Here is a 12,225-nt window from a genome sequence, read left to right as displayed (position 1 = left end):
TGGGCGGTCCTTAAACTTTCCCCAGCAGAGTAGTTTCTTGACACCCAGTCTGCGCCTCCTCTCTCTGCACGGAACCCTACTGCACACAGAAGGCGTGGGTAACAGAGGACCTCTCTCCTCCCCACTTTGCTCCGCCTCACCTCCCCCGAGCCCTGCATCTCCACTAGAGGCGTGGCTACCCTCCTCCGCTGAGGAGGTGCTGCTTCCCACGATCTTTGGGGGCTCTCTGTAATCCATCCGGCTTTTCCCCTCTCGCCCCTGAGCTGATGGCAGTTCCCTGACAGAAAACTCCCATTGGAGCAAATGGGGACAGTGTCCCTAAGGTGCACAATTCAGTGCTGCAATGGTATCAAGACAAGTCATGAGGAAGTCACAGGAGCAAGGCTTGACAACACTCCGATATAAGTATCATAGGTTGTTTAACTAGCTTTCTTACATGCCTTATTTTATTTTCTAGTATGTTTCCCTTAAATAAACCCTCTTTGTCTTTTACATTTCCTTTTAAAGGAGCCTGTCATTTAAGATTTTGCCTTGGGTCAAAATCTTAAAGGTAAAGAAATGCTTTCATTTACAAGTATGCCCTGTGATGTTCCAGAACATAATAACTAATAACGTTCTAATAACGTTAAACAGGTCAGTGTAGATCCAGCCCAGGTGCCACATTGCAAATTCATCATTATAAAAAAACAAAAACAGAAATTGGTTAGGGCAGTGGCTGGAAAGAGGGAAAACATGAAGTCTCTCCTTTTTTAATGATGTATTGGGATTTCTGTGAGAACAACCCAAATAGGCATGCTCAACAGGAATAAATGGTGACACATCATCAGATGCTTGTGGAACGTGCTTTCTCCTTCTGTGATTGTGAGCACCAGATAACAGGTATGAAAAGCTTGGTGAAACCCTGTATGTTTCCCTACATTTTAGTGTTCTTCCATTTGACAGCTTAATATTAAAAATGGGTATCACAAATGGGTTTTTGTTGTGTCTTTTTTTTTACTTAACATATTTACCCAGATAGGGTAAATCCAGACTAAATGGGGGTAGGGGGAATAAGGGCTGGCATTTTGATGCCAACAACGCTGTGTGGGTGCTGGAAAAATCTGCATACATGTGCAGAACTGATACTACAATAAACACTCATCACCATCAAGAAGAGCAATTTCAGAAAGCTGTCACATTATTGTTCACACATCAGAAACATTTCCCACTTCTTTTTAAAGCACTGAATGGTATATTGTTTTTCTGGGCAAAGACATTGGAAATAAAACCTGTTCGTTTTTAATTTTTTAATTGCACGTAATACCATTAAAACAGTATTAGAATAATTTTCATATGAACAAACTGTCCTGATCCAGTTAGGCCCCAAATGTTAGGACAACACAGTAAGAATCCAGCATTTTATGCTCATACATCCTAGCAGATTGGGAACTCTATATGTTTATATGTGCCACACTTGAGGTGCCAGGCTCTGCCTGTCAGTCAAAAATAAAAATGAGTGTAACTGAAATCAAGATGGGCAATGTTATTAATATCAATAGGAGTGCTAACCTGGTCAGAGACTTTATGGGGTGTAGAGACTGAAAGCCGTCCCCTCTCCCCAAATCCTAGCAGCCCCACCCATCTTGACTAGAGGTAGGCCTGTGTGGGTCAGTCCTCGACTAGCTGGATTGCAGACAATGAGCACACTCCTCCCAATAATTTATTCTTGCTGGGCCCTGTGAAAATGCATTGGAATCAATTCATTTCAAAAGGGACCAATGGAGAAGTTCCTGACACCCACCCGCAGTGAGTGTAGCACAAACATTTTGGCAGTCCTTCAGTATGCATCACAGAAAGTAGTAAGTAAAGAGATAACTTGTGTGTTTTTGTGCTATGTAGGATCACAGAACCTAATACTGAGTCAAACTAGCTCAGTCTAGCTTAGTCATGTTAGCAGCTGCTCTTCAGGGTACCAGAGAGCAGTCTCTCCTAGTCCTACCCAGAGATGATGGGGATCAAATCTGCAAAGCAGATGCTCTAACACTGAGCTATGGCTGAGTGTGTGTGTGTGTGTGTGTGTGTGTGTGTGTGTCTGCACGTGCACCTTATGTGAATGATTCCAGTGAATAAAAACAACTTGGGAAGAGAGTTAACCACCACCCAGGGACTTCGCATGTGGGTGAGTTATGTGGGCTCTGTGAATAACCTTACACTTTTGTTCCTAAGAGGAGATTCCTTGATCTGCTTTTGAAACTTCCCCCAAGTATAAAAAATACTTTACGAAGTAGTGTTGGCAAGGGGGAATGTATGATGGAAGTCCTGTTGAAGTCACTGAGTTCACAGAGCATTTCTCTGGCTTGTAGTTCTTAAACATTAACTTATCTTAGAAGAAGAAAACAAGGCCACCCCAAGCACATTCTATCTGCTTTTTTTTTTTGTCTTGCACATAGTTCGAAAGAAAATGTTTAGCTTTGCTTCACAAATTCTGGAAGCTCCATGCCCGTATGCAGGTGAAGGACTCCTGGTTCCTCTAACACAAAGGCAGGGTGAGCAGCATCGGTGAATTTCTGCCGGATGGCAAACAGGAGCTGCCCTCTTTCCGCGTTGAAAAATAAGAGTCTTCCAGCAGTATAATCCAGCAGAATGCCAATGCGGGGTGGCTGTTCTGTCACAATGACGTCACTCATTTCACCACGATGGAGGACCTCATACAGGAAACTGCAGAAGAGTGCAAGATTAGGTCAACAAGAATTCACTGCACAGCCTATCACAATATTTCTTTCTGTCTGCCAGATATTAGCAAATGGAAACCCTTAGTAGCTAAAGCTTTAATACACACATTTTTACACATTGAAATGCTCCCCTTTGGTGCAGATGAGTGCTGCGGTAAAAATAAGGGGGTACTATCTGGTTCTGATTATGTAATATATGCAACAACGTGTAGCGGGTTGCAATGATTTTGGAAGCATTATGATTAGATGAAGGAATGAAGTAGTCTGGAGCCGGATGAACGGTGTAGTCAGAATTGCCAAACCTTGGGAGGATTTCAGCATAGAAGTAATCATTGCTCCATGTCTGCTTGCCTGACGGAACCATCTGCCCTCTGCCTTACGCTGCAGTTCCCAAGCTGACTGTTATGCAGTTGTGAAGCGCTGTGACACACAGCTCACTGCCAACTGCTTGGCCCTCCCAGAATAGCTCAGTTGGTAAAGCACGAGACTCTTAATCTCAGGTACATGGGTCCAAGCTCCACGTTGGGCAAAAAGATTCCTGCATTACAGGGGGTTGGACTAGAAGTGCCTCATGGTCCCTTCCAACTTTACGCATCTATGATTCCCCTGAGTGCTGCACAAACTGACTTTGATGGATGGGTGAGACAGCCCACCTGTCAATCGTCTGGTGTCATAACGACGCCAGGTGCTTCATTATGGTGTGTCGTCCCCAATGAAAGTTGGCCTGCTTGGGTAGGGACAGGCAAGGATTTGGCATGCTGGGCCAAAAAGGGTCCCCATCCACTGTGCCTAAGGTGGCGGGTTAACTTAGGAGGTGTAGGCCTGGCTGCATGGCTCACACAGATCTGTTTGAGAACAGACAGGAATGGCCAGACGGCTGAGGAGGAACAACTAGCAGGCTGCCACCACTGCCGCTCAACAGCTGTAATCGCCTCGCTCTGTTTAATGGTAGTGCCAGCCCAGGCAATTTACCTGGATCCAAGTTTTCTCAATGCATGCCTATGAGTAGCACTCTCACACACAGTTGATTTCTATGAGGATGGGGTGATGGGGTGTCGAAGAGGGCAATTTACCCAGATCCAGCTTATACCAATGCATTTCAATGGCTATTTGAAGGACTTTAAAAATTCTATTTACCCCAGTTGTTCCTTTGGAGACAGTTCCTTAAAATGGCCATATGAGCAAGCAATCCATCACTCTTGTTTTAATGCATTCTAATGGTCCTTTGGCCAATTCAGCATATTTATATATTCGTTTGGAAGGAAGCACTGCATTCCAAGGGTCATTTTTTTGTCATTTGTTTTAGCATGTTGTCCTCCCCCCTCCCCAATATAGAGCCACCTGCTGTGCCAAGCTTGATGAAAAAAGCTAAGGTGGCTTTTACTAGCAGTATTTGTTCAAAGCCAGCAGATATTTTTGCATTTCAAGGTGAATATCAAAAGCAACAGAAGCTTCTGACAATGTCTCTTTTAACTTTGGATCCTCTGTGGCCTTTTATTGCAGACAAGCATTCCACATTCCCATGTTGCAGAGGAAAGCAGAAAGGGTGGCCTTTCCTTTTAACCCTGAACAGTCGCTGTCAGGGGTTCAGGGAGAGAGGCGCAGAGGAGGGAGGAGACCGAGAGTGAGGGAGAAGGATTCCAGCCTGACGAGGAAGAGGACGACAATGACCCGAGATGGTCCATGAGTCCGTCCAGTGAATCGGAGGATTCCCAAAAGGGAGCCCCCCTGGTCAAGCCAAGGGGAGCCCAAGGGGGAAGCAGTCAGGAGCAGGGAAACGTAGGGGGGAACCGCCAGTGGGAGTTGGAGATCGAGACCTGCTTCTCCACCGGAACGGAGTGAAGAGGGTGGAGTTACCAGTGTGTCGGGAGGAACAGAACAAGGAGCAGAGGGGGGAAGGAGATCGGGGCAAGACGTCCTGCCGGAAGGGGCGGAAAGCAGTACCGGGAGCAGTGTGGCTGTTGAAAGGAAGGTCAGGAGCAACGTACGCGCGCCAAGTTCAAATGTGGAGGCGCGCGGAAGTGGGGAGAGCTCTGGGGAGGAGCCTGGTGCTAAAGCACGAAGGAGGGGGCAGCAGGCAGGAGAAGACTCAGCCTCTGGGGAGTCCCGGAAAGAGGGAACACAGGGGGGCAGGAAGACCCTGCGGAAAAGGAAGGAGAGGAAAAGGTGGAGCAGCACAAGCCTCTTAAATTGGTGCAGGGGAGGGACGGACTCAGAGGGGACTTCTAACATCTAAGGGTAACAGATGTGGAGCCACGGAGTTTGGATGTAATGACGACAATGATCTTCAATAAAACCTTTTATATATAACTTGGACTGGACTTTGGTCTCTTGTGAGCTGGGACCCAGGGTGGCTCTGACAGTAAGTCCCCTCCAAAGAACGCAAAAATTTTTTTTTGCAAAGCTCACGAACGGTGACAGCCATGAGTGCGGAGGAGCAGTTGACAGCTCTGCGAACTACAGTTTCCGAACTCACTGCTGCAGTCCTTGCGTCTCAGAAGAAGCATGACGAAATGGAGAAGCGCTGCCAGGACCTGCAAACCAGGTGGGAACGTGCAAGCAGGGAAGGGTTCCCAGGGTCCAGATCAGAAGGGATTGGACTTGGACGGAGGGGGGGCAGCCTAGTCACCCACTTCGATGGGAACCTGAAGCACTACCCCAGTTTCAGAGCAGACGTTTTGTATGCATTGCACTTGCTTCGTCATGACTTTAAAGATGAGGAGGAGAAAGTGGGGTTTATTGTTTCTCACTTGCATGGGCCGGCCAGAGACTGGTTGCGCAATTTGTGGCGTGAAGATGGCCCTGCCCGCCGCGATGCAGATGAATTCATTAAAGCAATGGATGCCTGCTTCCAGTCAACTGTAGATGTGGATCTTGCACGCAGGGAAATTTTTGGATTGCGGCAAGGCAAAGCCACTGTGCGTCAGTACCATTCCAGATTTTTTGCTTTACTGACTGCGCTAAGCTGGGAGAAGGATTGTGCACCTGTGAGGGATTTGTTCTGGGAGGGGTTCAGCGGTCCCATTAAGGATGAACTTGCCAGGGGAGACAGACCCCGGACCCTGGAGGAGCTTGTGCAGAGGGCTTTGGCGATTGGGATAAGGCACGAGGGACGTCCTTGGCACACTGAGGAAGAACGTCAGGTGCGTCCACCAGCGAGGACGTCTTCTTTCATCCCCAGGGAGTTCAGTCAGTCACATCCTTCGCCACTGGGAAGGCAGGGGGAGGAGCCCATGGAACTTGGTGGTGCTAAGGCTCAAGCAACAGCCAGAGCCCCAGCTTCCGGTGCAGTAAAGGCACAGCCTCCTAGAGGGACCAGGAAGTGTTACATTTGCGACAGTGCACAGCACATGGCGAAAGAGTGTCCCCAGAGGCTGCAGAAACACACTGCAGTTTTAGCAACTGTTGCAGCAGAAATGATGCAAGCAGAGCAACCTCAGGGAAACGACAGTGCCTGGCTGGAAGCAGAGCTGCTGGGGCTCAGCCAGGCGAATCTGTAGAGCAGTCCCCAGCGCTTTTGCAACGCACAGACCCTTTACCACCCAAGCCAGCGGTGCAGCTCACTGCAACACTTCAGTTGCCGAATGGAACCACCCTGGAAGTCCCCATCACGATTGATTCTGGGAGCAACGCAGATTTTGTGGGGACGCACTTTGTCAAGCAGCATCGCATAGCGCTTCTGCCAGCGACAACACCTCTGAACGTAGTCACGGTGGATGGCAGGAAATTGCTAGGAGGACAAGTTGTGCAACAGACGCCTCCCATGGTGATGAGGATTGGAAATCATCGAGAAGTCATCAGCTTCAATGTCACCCGCCTTTCAGACACGCCTATAGTATTAGGCATGAGTTGGCTGGAGAGACACAGTCCTGCTGTAGCGTGGTACCAACGGCAGATCACCTTTTGCTCATCGTACTGTGCTCAACATTGCATCCAGTCCAGCCGGGAGGAGGGAGCGGAGCAGCAGTTGCAACTTGGCATGGTGCAGGCAGTACCCCGCAAGTACGAGGGGTTCCTGGAGGTTTTCTGCGAGAAGGAAGCTGACCAGTTGCCGCCCCACAGGCCTTATGATTGTGCCATCGACCTGGTGCCAGGGGCGCAGTTGCCGACTGCAAAGCTGTATTCCATGTCTGAGGACGAGATGCAAGAACTCAGGGAGTTCATAGAGCACAATTTGAAGCGCGGATTCATCCGAGAATCGAAAGCGGTGGGGGGCAGTCCTGTTTTCTTTGTAAAGAAAAAGGACACGCCCCAAAAAAGACTCATTGTGGACTATCGATTCATAAACAGTAAGACCAAACCCAAGGCCTTCCCCATGCCCAAGATAGATGATCTCCTGGCAACCGTAAGGAAGGGGAAGATCTTCACCAAATTGGATCTGCGTGGAGCGTATAACCTCATACGCATCCGGGAGGGCGATGAGTGGAAGACGGCCATGTTCACGCCTCTGGGCACGTACGAATACAGAGTGATGCCATTTGGTCTCCAAAATGGATCTCACGTCTTTCAAGCATTTATGCATCACGTGCTAGCGGGACTTCTATACAAGAAATGCGTGTGTTTCCTCGACGACATCCTGATCTTTTCGGAAACGGAGGAGGCCCATGAGAAGGACGTAAAGGAAGTCCTGCAGAGACTACGGGAGAACAAGCTCTACGCCAAGTTAGAGAAGTGCCAGTTTGATGTGACGGACGTGGATTTCCTAGGCTACAAGCTGTCCGACAAGGGGCTGGCCATGGACAGCGCCAAGGTCCGCGCGGTGTTGGACTGGAAGAGCCCTCGCAATCGGAAGGAAGTCCAAAGATTCATCGGCTTCGCCAACTTCTACCGCAAATTCATCAGAGGTTTTGCAAAGGAGACGGCAGCGATCACGGACACTCTCAGTTCCAAGAAAAAGAGGTTCGTGTGGACGGAACAGGCGGAGCGCTCTTTTCAGAAGCTTAAAAGCCTTTTCGCCTCCGAGGAGCAGCTGCTGCACGTGAATCCAGGCAAGCCCATACGAGTAGAGACCGACGCGTCAGACAGAGCGGTTGGAGCCGTACTCCTGCAAGAAGATCCACATGGAAACTGGAGACCCGGTGCCTTTTACTCCAGAAAGCTCAGCAAAGCGGAGCAAAACTACACCATATGGGACAGGGAGCTGTTAGCCATTCACGCAGCGTTCAAAGCGTGGCGACATTTCCTCATTGGAGCCAAGCACACAGTGCAGGTCCGCACGGATCACAAGAATTTAGAGTATTGGCGCACGGCGAAACTCCAGAGCCAAAGACACATGCGCTGGGCAGAGTTCTTCGCGGATTTCGACTTCAGGATAGAGTACGTCCCAGGGGACTCCAACGTTATAGCCGATGCGCTCTCCAGGAAACCGCAATATCTTGAGGAAGCGGCGCCAATAGCAGCCAGGCACATTTTTGCACCGCAGGCGTGGGCGTGCGCTGCCATCGCTGTCGACCTGGACGCAGTGCGACGCGCGTTGCAGGTAGATCAGTTTGCACAATCCAAAATAGAGGAGCTGCGTCGGGGTTCGCTGAGAGACGATGAGTTCCAGTTACGCGACGGACTGTTAACTCACAAGGGTGCCCTCTACGTGCCGAGCGACGAGCTCCGAGCAGAGGTTCTGCAGCAGTTGCACGACGCTCCCAGTGCGGGCCATTTCGGCAGGGAGAAGACAATAGAACTGGTGGCCAGGGACTTTTGGTGGCCCCAGATGCGAGGAGAAGTAGCGGAGTACGTCGCCAGATGTGACACTTGTCAGAGGTCCAAGCCAGTACACCAGAAGCCGGCGGGCTTGCTGGAACCACTGGAAACACCACAGCAACCGTGGGAGAGGGTGGCGCTGGACTTCGTCACTGACCTGCCCAGTTCCAGAGGCAAGACGGCGGTACTGGTGGTGGTGGACTTGTTCACCAAGATGGCGCACTTCATTCCCTGCGCGAAGGTGGCGACGGCGGAACAGACCGCCAAGCTCTTCATCGACCACGTGTTCCGGGCGCATGGGCTGCCGCGGGCCATCCTGTCCGACAGGGGGCGCCAGTTTATTTCCAATTTTTGGCAGAAGCTCCTAGGTATCCTGCGCGTCAAGATCAACCTAGCGTCGGCAAGACATCCACAAACCAACGGCCAGGCCGAGAGGGTCAACGCGATCATGCAGCAGTACCTGAGATGTTATGCAAATCAGCGACCCACAGCTTGGGTGGACTACCTACCGATGGCGGAGTTTGCCTACAACAACACGAAGCATGCGTCGACGGGGGTGACGCCGTTCTTCGCGAACAATGGACGTCATCCCAGGACCTTCCCGGGGTTCGTAGCACCAAGAGAGGGGGAGCCGCAAGAGGCCGACCAGTTCGCTGCAGAACTACAAGAGGTGCACGAGGAGCTGCGGAGACATTTGGAGCTAGCCAAACAAGCATATAAGGTGCAGGCAGACAAAGGCAGAAGAGTGGGAGAGGACATCCAGGTGGGGGACTGGGTGTGGTTAGCGGCCCAGGCGATGCCAACCAAGTCGTTGGCCAAGAAGAAGCTAGGGCACAGGCAGCTAGGACCATACCAGGTGGAGGCTAAGATCAACCCCGTGGCTTTTCGACTGGCCCTCCCCGAAGGTTCCAGAGTCCACCCGGTTTTTCATAGGTCGGTGCTCACTCCCTACAAGGCCCCGCACAGGTTTCAGGAGTCTGAAACAGTACCGCAGCCACGCACAGAGTCACCTAGGAGGGAGGGATCGCCTAGGGTCGAACCACTCAACGAGGTCACAGAGATCCTGGACTCGAGATGGGGGGAAGAGGGAATAGAATACTTTCTAGTCAGAGAGGGTGCACCAGTCAGTGCCAGTGGGTGGGTGCCGGACTACGCTTTAGACGAACCTCTTTTAAAGGACGAGTTCCATGCCCTTTTCCCACATAAACCCATGCCAGCCGAGTACTTCGATGACTGGCTCTTTACCCCCACATGTTCAGGCAGCACTTTCCACGGCTTTTCTTCAGCCGAGGAAAGAACGCCGAACTCAAACTCGCCCAGGGGATCGTGTTCGGGGGTGGACACAGAGCCCTCTTATTGGTGGGATGAGCAACCAGAGGAAGCCTGGCGCAAGAAATGGCTGAAGGGGCCTTGGCCGGCAGCACCAGACGAAGTAGCAATGGAAGAGGGAACTGCGAACATTTTGGGTGAAGAACCCGAATTCGAACACACGTACACCGAGCTGCCAGCAGAGGTCATGGACGTAGCCGAACTGTATCCTGCATCTACCTCCGAGGAGCTGCAGTTCCCACAACCCGCACCCGATGGGGGGGAGGGGGGAAGGGGGGGCTTCGAGGGGGGGATGGATGTCAGGGGTTCAGGGAGAGAGGCGCAGAGGAGGGAGGAGACCGAGAGTGAGGGAGAAGGATTCCAGCCTGACGAGGAAGAGGACGACAATGACCCGAGATGGTCCATGAGTCCGTCCAGTGAATCGGAGGATTCCCAAAAGGGAGCCCCCCTGGTCAAGCCAAGGGGAGCCCAAGGGGGAAGCAGTCAGGAGCAGGGAAACGTAGGGGGAACCGCCAGTGGGAGTTGGAGATCGAGACCTGCTTCTCCACCGGAACGGAGTGAAGAGGGTGGAGTTACCAGTGTGTCGGGAGGAACAGAACAAGGAGCAGAGGGGGGAAGGAGATCGGGGCAAGACGTCCTGCCGGAAGGGGCGGAAAGCAGTACCGGGAGCAGTGTGGCTGTTGAAAGGAAGGTCAGGAGCAACGTACGCGCGCCAAGTTCAAATGTGGAGGCGCGCGGAAGTGGGGAGAGCTCTGGGGAGGAGCCTGGTGCTAAAGCACGAAGGAGGGGGCAGCAGGCAGGAGAAGACTCAGCCTCTGGGGAGTCCCGGAAAGAGGGAACACAGGGGGGCAGGAAGACCCTGCGGAAAAGGAAGGAGAGGAAAAGGTGGAGCAGCACAAGCCTCTTAAATTGGTGCAGGGGAGGGACGGACTCAGAGGGGACTTCTAACATCTAAGGGTAACAGATGTGGAGCCACGGAGTTTGGATGTAATGACGACAATGATCTTCAATAAAACCTTTTATATATAACTTGGACTGGACTTTGGTCTCTTGTGAGCTGGGACCCAGGGTGGCTCTGACAGTCGCTTTTGCTTCGTTTAGTAAAGTGAATGTTTTACACTGCAGAGAAAACTGCTTTTCCTTTGGCATCCTCCAAAGGACACCCATTGTAAACGTTTTGCTATAATATGCACATCTATTTCAATTAACAAAGAGTCCTGTGGCACCTTAAAGACTTAACAACTTTTATTGCAGTCTAAGGGTCCACTCCTCTCCATGAAAGCTTATGTCATAATAAAATTTATTAGTCTTTAGGGTGCCACAAAACCCTCTGTTGATTTTGCAGCAGCAGACTAACATGACTGCAACTCTGGAATTTATTTCAATGTAATTGATTGAAAGTCAAGTGATTAATCAAATGACAGACCTAGGAGACGCCAAACACAAGGATTAGGTCATTCAGGATGGATGGACTATTCCGGGTTTTACTTCCCTAATAAATACGCAGGTCGCTCCTAAGCCACAGTCCCTCCCCCACCCAAAACATTAAAGTAATAACTTTGTGTAATCATTCATTCATTTCCCAGTGGTTAGCTTAAACAATGGCTTGTTGGAAACAAGCCAACGTCATAGCCCATGGTTTGACGTTGGTTTGTTTCAGCAGGTGATAGTTAAAGATCAACCACCATTTGTCAGGTTTGGACAAGCTGCAGTTTGTGAAAGCATCTAAACCTCTCTTTACAGCCATACCAAAGCAGGAATGGGAAGGGAGAAGTGCATGAATCCAAAGATTGCCTCAGCTCATTCCCATCATGATAAACCATGTTTTAGCACGAGGTCCAGTTACCACCATGGTGCATAGGAAGCCTACATATATTTGGGTAAAAACACATAGGCTCCTGTAGAAACCACACCTTGAATGGACAGAGATTAGGAGTGGGTCTAGACGATCCAATTCCCCTCTGGGTCAATCCCATCTGCACACACAGTTCTCCACAGAAGTAAATGACCACACCGGACAAATAATTCTGACCTGTTGCACAGAGCTGTTCCTGAGATAATTTATGTGATGCAAATTAAACACTTGAAATGTGTTACATACTATAAAATATTTCAGGAAGCGGGCACCTTGAAATGCAACGTTACAAGCATTAAATATAACCTGCCATTGATGGTTATGGCTGTAATACTAAAACTCCTGATCAGATTATGGAAAGTGGAAGCCTAAGAAGCACCCACGGCGTAACCTTATCTGCCAGTGTAGAGGACAGGGAGTATATCATCAGAGCACTATTCTCAGTCACCAATCATCCAGACTTTCAGAGTCCTGGATTCTCTCCAAAAAAACATCCCTCTCCTTCGCCCTGTCACCTGCTAAATCATCAAGATGACCTCGGGTGAAGCAGCTATGGTAGAAATGTCTCACATACACAGGAAAATCAGACCAGGGAACAGACGGGTCGATCTTGTGGTTGGAGTATTCATTACA

The 12,225-nt window shown here is 50.2% G+C and overlaps 1 protein-coding gene across 2 annotated transcripts in view; it reads right to left on the bottom strand.

The window, feature by feature from the left end:
* Positions 1–1,271: 1,271 nt before the first annotated feature.
* The window catches only part of CMYA5 (cardiomyopathy associated 5), a 55,115-nt gene continuing 44,161 nt past the window's right edge, over positions 1,272–12,225 (bottom strand). For both annotated transcript variants that reach the window (XM_079995250.1, XM_079995249.1), the window contains exon 13: positions 1,272–2,697. In XM_079995250.1, the coding sequence (XP_079851376.1) occupies positions 2,445–2,697 (253 nt within the window). In that variant the 3' untranslated portion in view covers positions 1,272–2,444. The remainder of the gene's footprint in view (positions 2,698–12,225) is intronic.

This window comes from Podarcis cretensis (assembly GCF_951804945.1).
Source record: "Podarcis cretensis genome assembly, chromosome: 11".
Classification (NCBI taxonomy): Eukaryota; Metazoa; Chordata; class Lepidosauria; order Squamata; family Lacertidae; genus Podarcis; species Podarcis cretensis.
Note: the sequence above shows the minus strand (reverse complement) of the source record. Positions and strands in the feature narration are given on the sequence as shown.